The 16371-nt window shown below is 36.6% G+C and overlaps 1 protein-coding gene across 2 annotated transcripts in view; it reads left to right on the top strand.

Annotated features, from left to right (window-relative positions):
- Position 1: 1 nt before the first annotated feature.
- Positions 2 to 16371, top strand: part of MRPL45 (mitochondrial ribosomal protein L45) — a 26809-nt gene continuing 10439 nt past the window's right edge. Inside the window, exons 1-2 of one of the 2 annotated variants that reach the window (XM_087918417.1) lie at positions 2 to 91; positions 15539 to 15731. In XM_087918417.1, coding sequence (XP_087774543.1) covers positions 77 to 91; positions 15539 to 15731 — 208 coding nt within the window. In that variant the 5' untranslated portion in view covers positions 2 to 76. Of the gene's footprint in view, positions 92 to 13829; positions 13896 to 15538; positions 15732 to 16371 lie in introns of those variants that run through there. The other variant, XM_026710824.2, reaches the window with a different exon arrangement.

Genomic DNA, 16371 nt, shown 5'->3' with positions numbered 1-16371 from the left:
TGGCTTAAAAAAAAACCCAGCGAGGGCTTGAATTTTGCTCAGCAGCATCTTTCGCGGGGCGGGATGGAAATAAGAAATGTGGCATGCACAGGTCAGAGGTTGCTCTCGCGCGTCTTCCTGTTCAGACCTGCAGATAAAAGCAAAGAATTAATTAACTCCGTGCACAAGATACGTCGAACTGGGTTTACGCAACATTCTAGGCTAAAATGTGATTGGTTGGTATGTGGTTCACGGTATCCGGCAAAATTAACCTGCAAAAAATATTAGGGAATTTTGTTTTTTGCATTTGGGGGGTTAGGCGAGGTATAGGTGGCCCGTATCTAAAGGTGGCTTATCTCTAGATCTAACCAACCTAACTAAACCCGCATTAACAATAAATGGCATCCAAGAGAGTTTCCCTTGCCTCTGTTTAGCTGTCGTTCGGATTTGTGCAGCTAAGATCAGATTTTTTTACCTACCCCTGAAATGAGAGAGAGAGAGAGAGAGATTTTTATTTATTTATTTATTTATTTATCCTCAGCCATTTCGGTGATTGTGTTTGCATACATGTGTAAGGGTGTTTAAACGTACCGCAGTTATTTGTAGCCTGCCTTTAAGAATAACAATGCTCCCAAAGAAGCTTTCAAGCAATATAAACAATTGAGCACAAAAGTGAGAACAATCAACCAATGGAACAGCTTGCCCTCGGAAGTTGTGGGAGCGCCATCAGTTGAGACTTTCAAAAAGAGATTGGACTGCCATTTGTCAGAAATGGTGTAGGGTCTCCCGCTTGGGCAGGAGGTTGGACTAGATGACCTACAAGGTCCCTTCCAACTCTGACTATCTGTTAAATCTGTATGACAATACTGTATTGAACACTTTTGAGAACTTATTCACAATTCTGACAGATTGGCAACAATGAGGAAAAGGGGTGTAAAGATAGTGGTTATTTTCCATGGTTAAACATAATGTATTCGATTAATTCAATTTTTCTGAGTTTGCATAACATACCCATAAACAGCCCATGGGCTCAACTTGCAAGGCATACTGGAATTGCTGTCACCTTGAAATGTTAGTTGCATTTTTTTTCCTTTTTCCTTTGTATTGTTTTGAAACAGTCTAAATAATTTTTCAAGTTCTGCATTTAACATCACATTTGAGATAAAAATGTAAGGAACAGCTTATTCTATCTTGCGGCATATCTTCTTGCTCTTTGGTAGTCATCATGACTTCTGGAATCGATGAGTACTACCACTGTATATGAACTGTGGATATGTCACAAGCTAGGATTTATGGTGAATGAATAATTTGTGAACTAAGAATAAATTAGCATTACTATATTGATAAGCACTTTATATCTTCTGTTATAATTTGCATTTTCTATGACAAAAATAAAAAAGGCTGGCATTTGAAAAATTAAATGGGAACTGTCAATATCTCAAGAAAAGATACATGTTGCAGTTTGGTGGAAGTCAAGTTTGTATATGCTTTCCCTTCCCATGCAAATGTAGTTTTATTGTATATTCTGGTTGCAGCGAGTAGTTAGAAGCCTTCTGTGTGGACGGAATACACTTTGGTTTTACAAAGAAATCCAAGCAAATTTGGAATAGATATATTCCTGTAAAAATATAAGTTAAAAGGTGAAATAAAGTTTTCTAAATGGAATAGGAAGATAGAACATTGCTTAGATTAAATTTTGTACATGGTGCAAAATCTGGCAACATTTTTAATTTAATTAGTTTTAGAATCTAATGCATGCTTGCTAGTAATTTTCAGATGTAAGCATTTTCATTTTTTTAGTATAGAACTCTGCATCCTAAGATAATCACTATTACAACCACTTAATTTTGTTCTGAACTATCTTTACATACCCATGACTGCAAGCATATGCATTATCAAAAATATAATATAATATAAAACACTCCTTTTAGCAAAAAGCTGTACTTGATAACTATTACACAAATCTTTTGTTTTCATCTGCTGTTCCAGTATTTTAATTGAAAATTAAGTATTAAGTATTAATACTGTTTTCAATAAATATATTTGTACCCTTGTATAATATTTGTTTATTGCTTTTATGAGTTTATTGTAAATTGCCAGGTATACTCCAGTTCTCATTAAGTTATATTATCTCTGTAAGGAAACAAAAAGCTGGACTATAAAAATATTCACTGAGTGGGAAGTCTGAAGTCCCATTAGAATAGAAAAGTGGTGGAAATCATTGAAAGATAAATCAAAGAAATAATCTAATAGTTCCTTCATAGAGCAAAATTAAATATTTGGAAGTATGAAACTCAGTGTTTTCAGTACCTAGCTTGGAGCAAGTAAAACAAAGAATGTATATTAAATATATTTATATTAAAATAGGTTATTGGTGGTCTAATCCAGTTCTCCAGCCTGATACCCTCACTGCTGTCTGTAATTACAAATCCAAAAACACTCTGGAAATAGCAATAGCACTTAGATTTATATTCCACTTCATAGTGCTATATAGACCTTTCTGAGTGGTTTTCAGTCAGCATATTGCCCCCAACAACCTGGGTCCTCATTTTACCCAGCATGGAAGGATGGAAGGCCAAATCAATCTTGAGCCAATGAGACTCAAGCTGCTGGCAGCCTGCGGTCAGCAGAATTAGCCTGCAATGCTGCATTCTAACCACTGTGCCACCAGTCTCAGAACTGACAAATCTAGTATAAACCTTAGTACAATTAAATAAAATGCTTTAAAGTCAGATAACAGCAGTGACATTACTGCTGTATGTTTCCATGTGGATGGCTGTGGGGTGTTGGTAACAGATGTTCAGAGAGGTACTTTAAGCAATTAAATTAATTGCTCGAAATATAAACAAGTTTATTTAGAAATTAAGAGATTTTACCCTACTTACTGCCTAACTGTTTGAAATATAAACACGTTTATTTAGAAATTAAGAGATTTTACCCTACTTACTGCCTAATTGCTCAAAATATAAACAAGTTTATTTGGAAATTAAGGGATTTTACCCTACTTACTGTCTAATTGCTCAAAATATAAACAAGTTTATTTAGAAATTAAGAGATTTTATCCTACTTACTGCCTATGGCAGTTTATCATGTATCCATTCTTCAATCAATCCAGTCTTCTTTCTATGTTAATTGGCTAGTTTTGAAAATTCACAAAATATTACTATTTAGAAATATATTTTGAACATAATATATATATTAAAATATATTTGTATTCAGGTATTTACTTTGAGTTTGGAAATGTAATGTGAAAGTCAGAGGAGTGTAATCCAATCTCCCCTTTAAATCCAGAGGTACCAGTCAAGTCAGTTCCCATTGGAATTCACAAAGAATGAATTCCTCAAATATCTCCATTAACCTGTGTTGCTACATATTTATTCAACTGCCTGCTGCTGAGATCAGTCATATGGCATGCCGGTTCATGCTACAAGCTGTTTCCTTGTACTTTCCATTTGTCATTGTTGATCAGCTGTGAAACATGTCAGAGAACTGTGTGAGTGTCATAAACCCAACAGGGATTTAAAGTCCAGAAAGCAAGTTGACCCTAACCACAGCAGCAGTTTATGTTCCAACAGCTACAAAAATGTTGGAATGTCTCCAGTTTGGATTCAACTGTTAATTCAAACGGTGAAACTTCTGAGTATTCTAGAAGGCTGCCAAAAAAGCAAAAAATATTTGCTGGAATTGGCAAAAGCAAAGGTTGAATTCTAGTGTGTCTTCTATGTAAGATAAATCAGTATCCCAAATGTTAGGCTTATGTAGAAAGCATTTGATCTACCACGTTTGCAATGTTGGTCTGCTTGACTTTGAAGTTCATGATGTAGTGGTGCTGTTATTGATTGTTTCCCTTTTCCTGCCTCTCTTCCATTCCTCTAATCTTTTCTCTCATCTGCTATCTCAATCCTTTACTTTTAGTTTTCCTCCTTTCTGTGCAGTGCAACTTCTTCTCTTTCTCTTCTTTCTCTTTCAAAGCTAAGACCAAAAAGATCACCTGATTTTATACAATGGGCAGGATCAGCCTTCAGGCACTCTGTTTAATTAAGGAGTGCTGATTTGTCTTCATCTCAGTCTTTGATAAAACGATAAATGATTTTCATCCTACTAAAGAAAGTAAGGGCTTAAATGGACAATTCCTTATAAGCAAGATGTAGCAAAAAGCAGAGAAATAGAGATAATGAGAGAAGCAGTTGGCAAATTTTTAAAAAGGGAAAAATCTGTTTAAAAAAAGAGGTGCATTAATATCCTGGTCAAAAAGTGAAGTATTGTATATAAGTAAAAAAGTTCTGTACTGTGAAACAGAATTCACTTTTCCCTATTATGCATTCATTCAGGTAGTCCCCCTTTAATTAATATTTGCAATTACAACAATGATGAAAAGTAACTTTGCAAATGATCTTCATATTTATGACTTTCACATCTGTATAAAGCAGGGGTGTCAAACTCGGGGCCACAGGCCAGATGTGTCACATGCTGGCCCTGCCCAGTTTAGCAAAAGGGAAAAATCACAACACTTCATGTGACACCACTGTGACAACGAGTCATGAGTTTGACACCCCTGATATAATGCAAAGGAAAGTTGAAGTATGATTGTAAGCACAATTATGGTTTCACTTAGCAACTTCTTTGGTTGATGACCAAATTACTAATCATAACTGTGGTCACTAAACAAGGACTACCTGTACAATGTAATTGTTGAACAAGGTTTCAATTTTTGATATATTACTAATTCTCTAAGTCAGTATTTCTCAACTTTAGCAGTCTTAACAGTATGAACTTCAACTCCCAAATTCCCCCAACCAGCATGCGATTAAGGGCATTTTGGGAATTGCAGTCCACACATCTTAAAGCTTCTGAAATTGAAAAACACTGCTTTAAGGAAATGAGAGGCAGGACATAATAACCCCTTTCCTAAGACCTAAGATATTGTGCTACCAGAAAAAGAAGAGAGAAGAAAGTAGAGAACTGCTGTTTTGAGGTGCATTTATTCCCAAAATAAACTTGAAAGACATTGATCAAGTAAACCTGGTTTCATCACATATAGTAGTACCAGCCAGATATGATTGAAACATCTAAAGTAAAATGGCATGAGGACATTTTTGAGAAACAAAGGAGATTATCTGGGCTAAGAAAATGCTTTTAAAAAGGCCAGTGAAGTAAGGAAGTAAGGTAGGAGATAACAGGACATCACAACCACAATTGAAACCAGAATTTCCATTTTGCCATTGTTATTAAATGAATCACTGAAGTTGTTAAATGAATCATGTGGCTGTTGAATGAATCTGGCTTGACTTTGCTTGACGGAAGCTGACTGGCAAGGTCGCAAATGGGGATCACATGACCCCAGGATGCTGCAACCATTGTAATACAAGCTGGTTACCAATCACCCAAATTTTGATCATAGGATTGTGGGGATGCTGTAATGATCCTAAGGGTGAGGACAGTTACTTTTTTTCCCCAACGCTATTGTAACTTCAAACAGTTGCTAAATGAGTGGTTGTAAGTCAAGAACTACTTGTACTCATGCATGAAAAAGAATAGAAATAAAATACTGAACCCATAAGAGATAGTTGGTCACATTTTTCACATTGAACAGAATTAAAAGAACAGAGTATTCAGCATGAGAAACCACTACAGAAAATATGACTATTACTGATTCTTTAAAAAAAAGTTTTAAAAGGAACAAAAATGCAATTCTAGCCAAGCAGAGAATATTTACAGATTTTAAGAGACCAAACAGATTGAGGAAAAGGGGACGGGGTGGGATTCAAATTTTTTAACAACCGGTTCTGTGGACGTGGCTTAGGTGGTAGGCGGGGCTTGGTGGTCATGTGACTGGGTCGACATAGCTTGGTGGACATGTTATTGGATGGGCGTGGCCAAGTCAATTTCACTCACACTGAGGTATGCATCTCCTCTCCTGGCTTCTCATGACTGTGGGGATGCTGCCACAATCCTAAGTGTGAAAACTGTCATGTCACTTTTTTCAGTGCCATTATGACTTTGAATGGTCACTCCACACAAGCAAGGTACCAGCAAAGAAGGGGGAAAAAACTGCAGAGACGTTCCTGAGACAGGAAGTCTAGTCCTGCCAAAAATGTAATAAGGGTTAATGGAGAGGCAACACCAGAATGTTTCCTTCCTGCCTTCCTTACAGCAGTGGTCACCAACCACTGGGCCCCGGACCAGTACCGGTCTGTGGATCATTTTTTACTGGGCCACTGGTTTGCTTGGGCACCACCATCTTGTTTTGATGGCGCTTGAGAAAGTGCTTCCAGGTGAGCTTGTCAGTCGTCGGTTGTTGGAAAGCGGCGTTTGGAGAGCCGTCCCGATGGCGGTGGAGTCTCGCGTTACTCAGGAGGAGATTAAGAAACAGCTCGAAAAACACAAAAAAGGTACAAAGGGGGTGTTGAAGGTGGTGGGAAGAAGCGGGGGACGGCTGGCTGGCCGGTCGCTCGGCTCGCCTTGCCTTGCCTTGGTCGTGCGTGCTGATGCCGGTACCGGTCCGTGGATCATTTTGTGATGCCGGTAACAGGCCGTGGTACAAAAAAGGTTGAGGGCCACTGCCTTACAGGATTAGGCCAGTAATTTCTTCTAACAACTGGTTCTCTGAACTGCTTAGAATGTTAACAACCAGCTCTAGTGAATAGGTGCGAACTGGTAGAATCCCACCCCTGAAAGGGGGGAACTAGATATTGACCTCAAAAAGGAAATATTGAAATTTAAGATTCAACTGAAAACTCTTCTCTTTTATTTCATCTATGCCTAGATGTGGCAAATCCACATTTGCCAATATCTAAACAAAGAAACGTGCAAACATTTCATAAAAATCCTCACAAGCTTGATTAATGGGAAACTACAAATAATTTTCTGAATGACAAACCATATATGCAATATTTTATGCTACACAAAAAATACACACCAGGATCTGCTTTTTTAAAGTAAACATTTAGATCTTTGTACCCCAAAGTTGGGAAGTCGTTCCTGCAGCAAACTAGGTACATAGCTAGTATGACTGTTAAAAAATAAATGAGACCACATAGACAATTTAAGGAAAGGTACAGAATTAGTACAACTGGATTCACTTTTCAATTCACAATGAGCTGGATAAGATAAATATAAGGTAGAAAATAAACAAAAGCAAGATATAGTAATGAGAACAGTTGTCACTGATGTATTGTTACTGATAAAAAGAGGACTCCCCTTTTTTGATTTGGCAGATCTAAGGCAAATAAGAGAGCTGCAATGTTTATTTAATTCAGTCTGAAAGAGGTGTATACAGAGGGGTGGGGGACTTGTGTTTTAAATGCCAGAAAGTCCACAGAACTTTCCAGAGGAAAATAAAGGAGAAATAATATGCCTTTTGGGATCAAATTGTGAAGGCTTTTGTTGTAGGATGTTGATAAAAACCTAGAAGCATACACTGAGGCACTAATGTGGATCTTATAAGAGTTGACTGAAAAAAGTATAAACGGGTGGGATTCAAATTTTTAACAACCGGTTCTGTGGGTGTGGCTTAGGTGGTAGGCGTGCCTTGGTGGTCATGTGACTGAGTGGACATGGCTTGGTGGTCATGTTATTGGCTGGGTGTGGCCAACTCAATATCACTCACATCGAGGCATGCATCTCCTCGCCTGGCCTCTCATGACTGTGGGGATGCTGCAACAGTCCTAAGTATGAAAAATGGTGATAAGTCACTTTTTTCAGTGTCATTGTAACTTTGAATGGTCACTCCACACAAGCAAAGTGCCAGCAAAGGAAGGGGAAAAAACTCCAGAGATGTTCCTGAGACGGGAAATCTAGTCCTGCCAAGAATGTGATAAGGGTTAACGGAGAGGCAACACCAGAATGTTTCCTTCCTGCCTTCCTTACAGGATTAGGCCAGCAATTTATTCTAACAACCGGTTCTCTGAACTGCTTAGAATGTTAACAACCAGTTCTAGCAAATAGGTGCGAACTGCTTGTAAATGTCAGGCATCCCCCAAGCAGGAAAATATTAGACAAATATCTATAAGTTCTGAATTAAATATCTATAAGTTCTGAATATTAGTCACCAATACATAATAGGAGAAGAGTTCAGAAGCAAAAATCCTTTAGTGAACCAGTGGATTGGACAAAGCAAGAACTATCTGAAGTAGCTATAATAATAATAAGGGATGCCATGTGAATGCTTGTATCCTTATCAGAAGACAATAAATATGTTCTAGAAACTGGCCTGGAGACAATCATATTCCTAATGCTCACCCAAGCAAAGGCAAAAAGAATGTGTAGAGGAGCCAATTGTGGAGAGGAAAGAGCCAATGTTAGTGGAGCTGCTGAGGAAAACAACCATTAGGAAACCAATGATTGCAGAGAGGGCACTTGGGAAAGCAAATCTAATAACAGAAGGATTTGTAGAAACAGATGGGGAATAGAATGGAGAATGGAGAAAAACAAATAGCTGCAGAAAAGCCACAGAAGAAAAAAAGATAAATTTGGAGAAATGGGGGGGGAAAGAATCTTATAGTTTGAGCTGCTGAAATATGCAGACATACCAGTTCACTGATAGTTTCACTTGAGACAGTGGGGAAAATGGTGACTGCTATTGAGAAATTAAAACACTAGGATGAGGAAGTAAATTCCTGCAGTCTATAGATTCTGGGTTAATGTTTTAGCTTTCAAGGTGGCAGAGAGGATCATCATGTTCTCATAGGCATAATCATTACATGCTTTCCCATGTTCCTTATACAATTTGTAAAAAAAACACATTCCTAGGAATTTGAAAATGTGCTGTTTTATTGTCCTCCATAATCCAGTTTTTCTTTTTGTTCTTTTCTCAAAGGCCATAATTTTAATATGGGCCTATTGTGCTTTCTGCAGAAGATGATAGATTTCACTGCATTTCTGAGCCCAGCTGGAATTATGGATAAGAGGACAGCAACATCTTTATATAAAAAGATGGGAATCAGGAGGTCTGCCTGTTTATGAACATCTGGTTGTTAAGGGTTGATGTTGTCAAGGTGATGTATAGACAGAGCAGAGATGCATCTTCGATTATCCTCTCTGTATAGTTTATTCTTCCAAGAACAGCTCTGCTGGGAAACGCTTCATTTGTAGAAAATTGCTTGTGAACAAGTTCTGGAGCAGAAAAAAGGAGCTGCTTATCAATTGATGTGTTGCAAAGTTTTCCCCACAGAATTCTTCTGGAGATGGGACCAAAAGCAAATTTCACAGCCAGAAATGTCAGAAAGGGATATTTCTATTTTTGTACATACTTCTGAATAAGGTTGTGAAAAACAAGTACACGATCATGATTTACCCTCCCCTAAAGCTGGCTCTTTGATAATTGTCATGGTGTGAATCCAATTTGAAGTTTAATATGTTTGTGCTTAGCATATATTTTAATGATCACAATACCCAGACTAAATGGTCTATAAATAATCAAATCTTATTTTCATTCTTATTTTCCAGTGCAATTATTGTCTCATACACTCCAGTCCATTTGTAGAGGCCTGGTTTGATGAATAGATATAAATAAGGAAGCTAATGCCAGTGCTACCAGTTTAGATTCAGTTGTATTGTTTCTGGAAAAACTTTGTCAATACCTGTAGCTTTTTCCACTTTCGTAGATCAGATGGGTAAATAGCTGAGGGAGCTTGAGTTTAATTAGAAAAAAGAAGAAGCCAGAGGAGGAAAAAAAATAACAGGCCTGCAAGTAAACGGTACGCATCTATATATAGTGAAGCATTCTTTATTTAACTAGGCTGTGAGCGTTACTTCTTTTGTAGCAAAATGCATTGCCATACATCAATATCCAGTAAACTAACCATGCTGTTGATACGTCATTTTTTTTTGCTCATCCTGCTAAAAAGAAGCTTTTATTTTTCCCTAATTGTTTATCTGACACATCAGTGCAACTATTAGTATTTCTACTATTTTTAAAGTCAATTTGTTTTCTCCAGGCCAAAAGAGAATGCAGGCACTAATGCAAGGAACTAACAGCTGCTCCTGGATTAGAAACAGAGCTGGGTTGATAGACATACCAACATATTTCATTCTAAAGTGTCTAACTACCATTATGAGCAGCTGCATGTATAGTTCCTTCTGAATTGCATACATTTTTAAATTTTGAAAATGTATTAGTCAAGCCAGTTTGCACACAGAGTTAAAAACATTTTTAAATTGTCTGGGACATTTAAATTCTCAAACATAAATATAAATAAATTCGTAAAGCAAAACATTTTAAAAGCTTATTAAATAAATGCAGAACACTTCAGATTGCAAAATAATTGTACTCAAATAAGGGTTGTAAAATATCTACCCAGACAGTAAGTACAAAAACACACATTACACTAAAGTTCAAATAAACTGTGATTCATTAGATAAGCCAGTATTTGGATGGACTCCAGCTATAAACCTTGGTTACAAACCACATTAGCTGAACACACATACAGGTAGTCCTCAACTTACAACAGTTCATTTAGTGACAGTTCAAAATTACAACGGTCCTAAAAATGTGACTTCATGACCATTTTTCAGTCAGAACTCTTGTAACATCCCCATAATCATGTGATCAAAATTTAGATATTTAGCAACTGGTTCATATTTATGACTGTTGCTGAGTCCCAAGGTCATCTTTTGCAACCTTCTTATAAGCAAAGTCAAAGGAGAAGCCAAATTCATTTAACAACGTTACTAATTTACTACTATAGCGATTCACCTAAAAACATGGCAAGAAAGGTTGTAAAATGAAGCAAAGCTCACTTAACAAATTTCTCATTTAGCAACATATGCTTTGGGGTCAGTTGTGGTGGTCACATAGTATTACACTAAAGGGAAGTCAAAAATACGTTTTATGGCTTATAGTGATTTGTGGAAAAAGTAAAATATCTGAGTCCAGATGACTTCATGGACAGATTCAACTGTATATAATATTTATTTTGCTTTGGGCAGCAATTCAGAAGTAGATGACTATATTTTTTTGTACTCTTTTTCTTAGTCTAATCTATAACCTTGATATCCAATAGAACCAGAGGTGGGACTCAAATTTTTTAACAACCGGTTCTATGGGCATGGCTTAGTTGGTGGGCGTGGCTTGGTGGTCATGTGACTGGGTGGACATGGCTTAGTGGTCATGTTATTGGCTGGGCATGGCCAACTCAATATCACTCACATCGAGGCACGTATCTCCTTGCCTGGCCGCTCATGACTGTGGGGATGCTGCAACAGTCCTAAGTGTGAAAAATGGTCATGTCACTCTTTTCAGTGCCATTATGACTTTGAATGGTCACTCCACACAAGCAAAATACCAGCAAAGGAGGGGAAAAAAACTCCAGAGATGTTCCTGAGACAGGAAGTCTAGTCCTGCCAAGAATGTAATAAGGGTTAATGGAGAGGCAGTTTCTGTAAGCAACACCAGAATGTTTCCTTCCTGCCTTCCTTACAGGATTAGGCCAGTAATTTCTTCTAACAATGGGTTCTCTGAACTGCTTAGAATATTAAGAACCGGTTCTAGCGAATAGGTGCAAGCTGGTAGAATCCCACCCCTGAACAGAACAGAATAGCAGCATGTCAAAGCAGTATTTCACAATCTAATCAATCTTAGCTGCATTGCCTAGGGAATTCTGGGAGCTGAAGTTCACACAACTTAATGTTGCTAAGGTAGAGAAAAAGTAGGTTAAAGAATAGTATTTATAAACCCTATTCTGACTGATGTGGTAAATCTGTATTGGGATTATATCACTTCAAATTGAGATGGGAAATTCTCCTGTCAAAATCTGTTTCTCTTATGTACAGTATAAAAAAGAAATATACAAATTAAGACAAAAGTTTAATTTGCTGCCCATCTTGTACAATATGACACTGGATACTCTACAGTATTAAAACATTAAAATCCTAACAAATAAATATCTCTAGAACAATAAAAACATAAAAATAGAAATGTAGAAGGTATTGGTGTTATTTATAGCATTGATTTGCTGTATTGTGATTTGTGGGGAACAGTCATCAGTAGAATGGAATCAGGACTACTACTATATCAGAATTAGACTACTATATAATAGTGGTTTCACTCGTTTGCCAACATCTCGAAGGAAGAGTTTCACTTTGATATCTGCAGCTCAAGGTGTGGGTTTGGGATAAGGTTAGTTTGATAACTGCTCTTTCCATAATATACTGGCATAATTCAGAAAATGGCATTCCATGTGAGACAGTATTAACATTCTCATCCATGACTGTGTTAGAAAGTCCTACCACCTACTCTGCTCCACTATCTGCAGTTATAGCAGCTTCTCCTATAACTTGGCCTCCTCCATGTCCAGCCAAGAGAATTTGGTGTAAATGATAATATTAGTTATGTGCCACCAGGTTGATGATTCCTTAAGATAAAGTATGGCCACAGAGCTTTTAGTACAGTCCATATTAAGAGGATCCCATGATTATTAGCTTAAGAATATTACTACCTGAGATAGGCAAGAAGTATTGCTTTCAATCAGGGCATGTAACTTGGGACATACCAATAATATGATCCAAGTAATCAAAGCCAACCAAGTTGTACCTGAGGGAAAAAAGTTATATGTCTCAAAAAAAATCTTCCCTTGCAGTACGATGATGCATTAGAAACTATGGTGATTAAAATTAAGCACTGTTAAAATTATCTGCTTGAGGTGAAAACTAAACTCATTAAAATAAGGCCAAATTCTGGCAGGATATATGTTCAGATTTTTTTCCCCTTTGAATTTTGTGTAGAAACCTAATCTAGCGTTTTAAGTGGTAAAATTTAGACAGATTTATAGCTCTAACATAAACTTCGACTGTAGCAAGTAGGAGCAAATAGAGACTCATGATCAATTTTTTTCTTAAGTAAAGGTGTATAATGTTTTCCACACTGAGATCATATTTGGCTTCAATTATATTTGAAACAAAGTACAGCCAAGGAGGAAATTATTTACTTAAATGTAAATAATCTTAGTAAGTTAAATAATTAATAACTCATACAAAATAATATATTTGGAAAGGGCCATGTCAGCTCTCGGTCTCTTACTGACCAAAGTTACACTGGCACTGAAAAAAGTTAATTTATGATTGTTTTTCCGCACTTAAGACTGTTGCAGCTTTCCCATGGTCACATGATCAAAATTTGGACATGTGGTAAATGGCTCCTATTTATGACAGTTGCAGTGTCCCAGCGTCATATGCTTATCTTTTGTGATGGTCATAAAATATGTCACTTTTTTCAGTTCCCTTGTAACTTTTAACAGTCGTTAAATGAATGATTATAAATCAAGGACTATCTGTACACTACTTGCTTGTTGCCTAATAAGAAAGTACTATTGTTCAGTTCACTACTATCTTCATTTTTATCCTAGTACGCACTTACCTTCACATTTTGCAAAACTTAATTCGGGCTTGTAAAAAACGACATTCATGAATCTATCGATTAATATCGTTAGTTTAGTTTACAGGTATTGCTTTTTCAATGGATGGATAATTCGGTAATAAAGTACGATTAGGCATCCTGATTACTAAATACCATCTCCGAATAGCAGCAACAACGCGTTTTTATATAGCACCTTTCTGCAAAGGCGTTCAAGCAGAATGACAACATTGTTTATTTAGGAAGAGTTACAAAGCGCTTAAAACAAATCTACTATCCATGTGATGTTTCTATGGTGTCTTGCATACTTGTGCATGTCTGAGGTTAGAAGACGATTTATGCCCTCGGTTTGGCGACGCTAACCGTCCCCACTCATTCTTGTTTGCTGACGAAGTATCAATTAAAAACTAGAACGCTGCGGGCCATCAGATCCCCTACTACCGCAATGTTCCGCGACCGTCTCCGCCTCTCTGGTATTCCGTCACATTCGATATCCCTCCTTCATCCCGTCGTGCAAAGCGGCGCTCGCAATATGGCGGCTTTCGCGCGGCTAAATATAGCTAAGGTAGGTATATGTCCTTCTCTTTTAAATATTGGGAGGGAAATTTCACTGGTAGTTAATTCTGATAGAGCGTGTTTTTCGGGCGAATGGAAATTTATGGTTTTCGTAATTATTAGAACGCCTCTTTTTATGTGTGTATTTGTCTTTTTCGTTTTACTGCAGCACTTTCTGATGACTACAGCAGTCACTTTATGTTTTATCATGTTCTGCTTTTAATTATCTAGATAAAATCAAATATATAAGAAGTAAGCTTTCCACCAATAGCTTCTCTCTTTCTAAATGGAGAAAACGATTCCTTTATCATTTACGAAAATAAGGGAAATTGAATGATATACGTGAGGATTTTGATGTCGGTATTTACATTTGAAGAGTTTGGGACTAATTGTATAGAAATTTAGCTGTTTTGGAAAATAATGGTCTGCGTATCTAGAACACTACAAAATGTTAATTAGTTTACTTCAATCATTGAAATAAGTTGTTGAAATATTTCTGAGGAAAGGAAGGAAAAATATGATTCAAATATTTATATGGCTGCCCATCTATAGTATAAAAATTAGTTTTAAAACTAGCTAAAACATAAAATGGCATCATATACTGATAATGTGGGCTCAGTTACTATCCTGACACCCAGCCAGAATTTCAGGACTTCCCAGAAAGTAAGCATACTACTGAATGGATCTGCATCTTCATTGCTGTGGGGGAGTGGGTGTTTGTTGTGGGTTGGGTATTGGAATATACTTATTTTGTGAATAGTGTTTAATATAATATATGCTTCTTAAACGTGTGTTCTCTTGTAGCAGACAGAAGCCCAATATGTTTCTGTTGAAATATATGCCATTAAGTAATTATTAGGATTTGCACAGCATGCTAAGTCAAAACCAAGCAAATTAAATTGCAGATTTTATTCTGGGTGAGCACTGCATATGTGTCTGCAAGAAGAACAGTGATTAGACATATAATTTGAATGGTAAAATTCCTAAGTTTAAACCCACATCTAGAAAAACTCCTAGGAATTTTGGAGAGCTACTGTCAGAATTGTAGCTGTTCAGCATCAGTTTAGTTTGCTCAATACAGTGAACTCTAAGCTTACTTCATTAGTTGAGTCATGGAGAAAATCAGTGTTGTCACTAAGCGTTGATACCAACTTGATGGCACATAATCATTACTTGGGTTTGTTCAATATTTAGGTACAAACTATCCAAACTTTTAAACAAATATGATTTGTTTTAGCAAATGATACCCACAGATCCAGTTAGTTTTTGCACTAGTCATATTTTCTTAGCAATCTCTGAAAATATGGCAATCTTCTATTCTTATATAATTTATATTTTGCTTTGAAATGACTTTTGTATGTCTAGATTGCCTTTTTCTTTTTGAAAAGACAGTATGAAAAGTATTGAAAAGCAAAGATTGTTTGGAAAAGCAAAGATCATTTGCAGAAGGAATTTCCTGACAATTCAAAGAAAACATATGTCTTTATTTGAAATAAGAAACATATTTTCATCTGTAGATTTGAATTTCTATGTATGTTTAATATGTCTCTAAATGTGGCTCATATTGCTATTTATTTGGATTGGGAAGGTAAGAGTACATAAATAGCTGTAATTAAAAGTTATTTGTATAACATTGCTTTTTTTTATTGAAAGGGGGTAACATGTTTACTGAATGTTGCCCGTTTTGCCCCATCTTGTCTTGTGATCCCAGTGAGGACCAAAAAACGACTTAAAGTTCCCCCTAGGAGCTATGATCCTTTGGAACAACAGCAAAAGCAATTAAAAGCTGCAGGATTGATGATACCCGAAGAGAAGTTGTCACAGTATATCACTATTACCTGCACACGTAAGTAGTTTTGATAATTTATTCTGTATAAAGAATTGAAATAGAATTAATCTCTAGAGCAGAGGTCTCCAAACTAGGCAACTTTAAGACTTGTGGACTTCAACTCCCAGAATTCTCCTGTCAGCATAGCTGGCTGGAGAATTCTGGGAATTGAAGTCCACAAATCTTAAAGTTGCCAAGTTTGGGCACCCCTGCTCTAGAGTGTATTGAGTCCGAAAGTGAAATAGATATCAATTGGTTTGCTTTCTCATTTTTTTCCACTCCTAGATATCTTTAAATCCTTTCTCATTTCATATAAAAAAATGTACTGTAGATATTGGTATTGTAATGAACCACATAGATATTACTTAACTATAGCAACAAGTGATGATGTTTAGCAAGGTCTGAGCCATTGTCATTTTCCCTGTAATAGCATATGATTGGAAATGAGATGCAGTTATTCAGAATGGTTTGTTCTGCCTATTTAAAAAAATTGCCTAGAAGAAATAAAGATGGCTATAAAAATACAGAAATAACACTTCTTGTTCAAACCGAATAAATAAATAAATTAAGTAAGTAAGTAAGTAAGTAAATAAGTAAGTAAGTGGAGGTGTGGGAGTATATTGTCTCTAGAGATTCTCAGTCACCCAGGTCATAGTTG

This window comes from Pseudonaja textilis, chromosome Z (assembly GCF_049901715.1).
Source record: "Pseudonaja textilis isolate UNSWEBS1 chromosome Z, rPseTex1.2, whole genome shotgun sequence".
Taxonomy (NCBI): Eukaryota; Metazoa; Chordata; class Lepidosauria; order Squamata; family Elapidae; genus Pseudonaja; species Pseudonaja textilis.
This window is presented reverse-complemented; position numbering and strand designations above follow the sequence as displayed.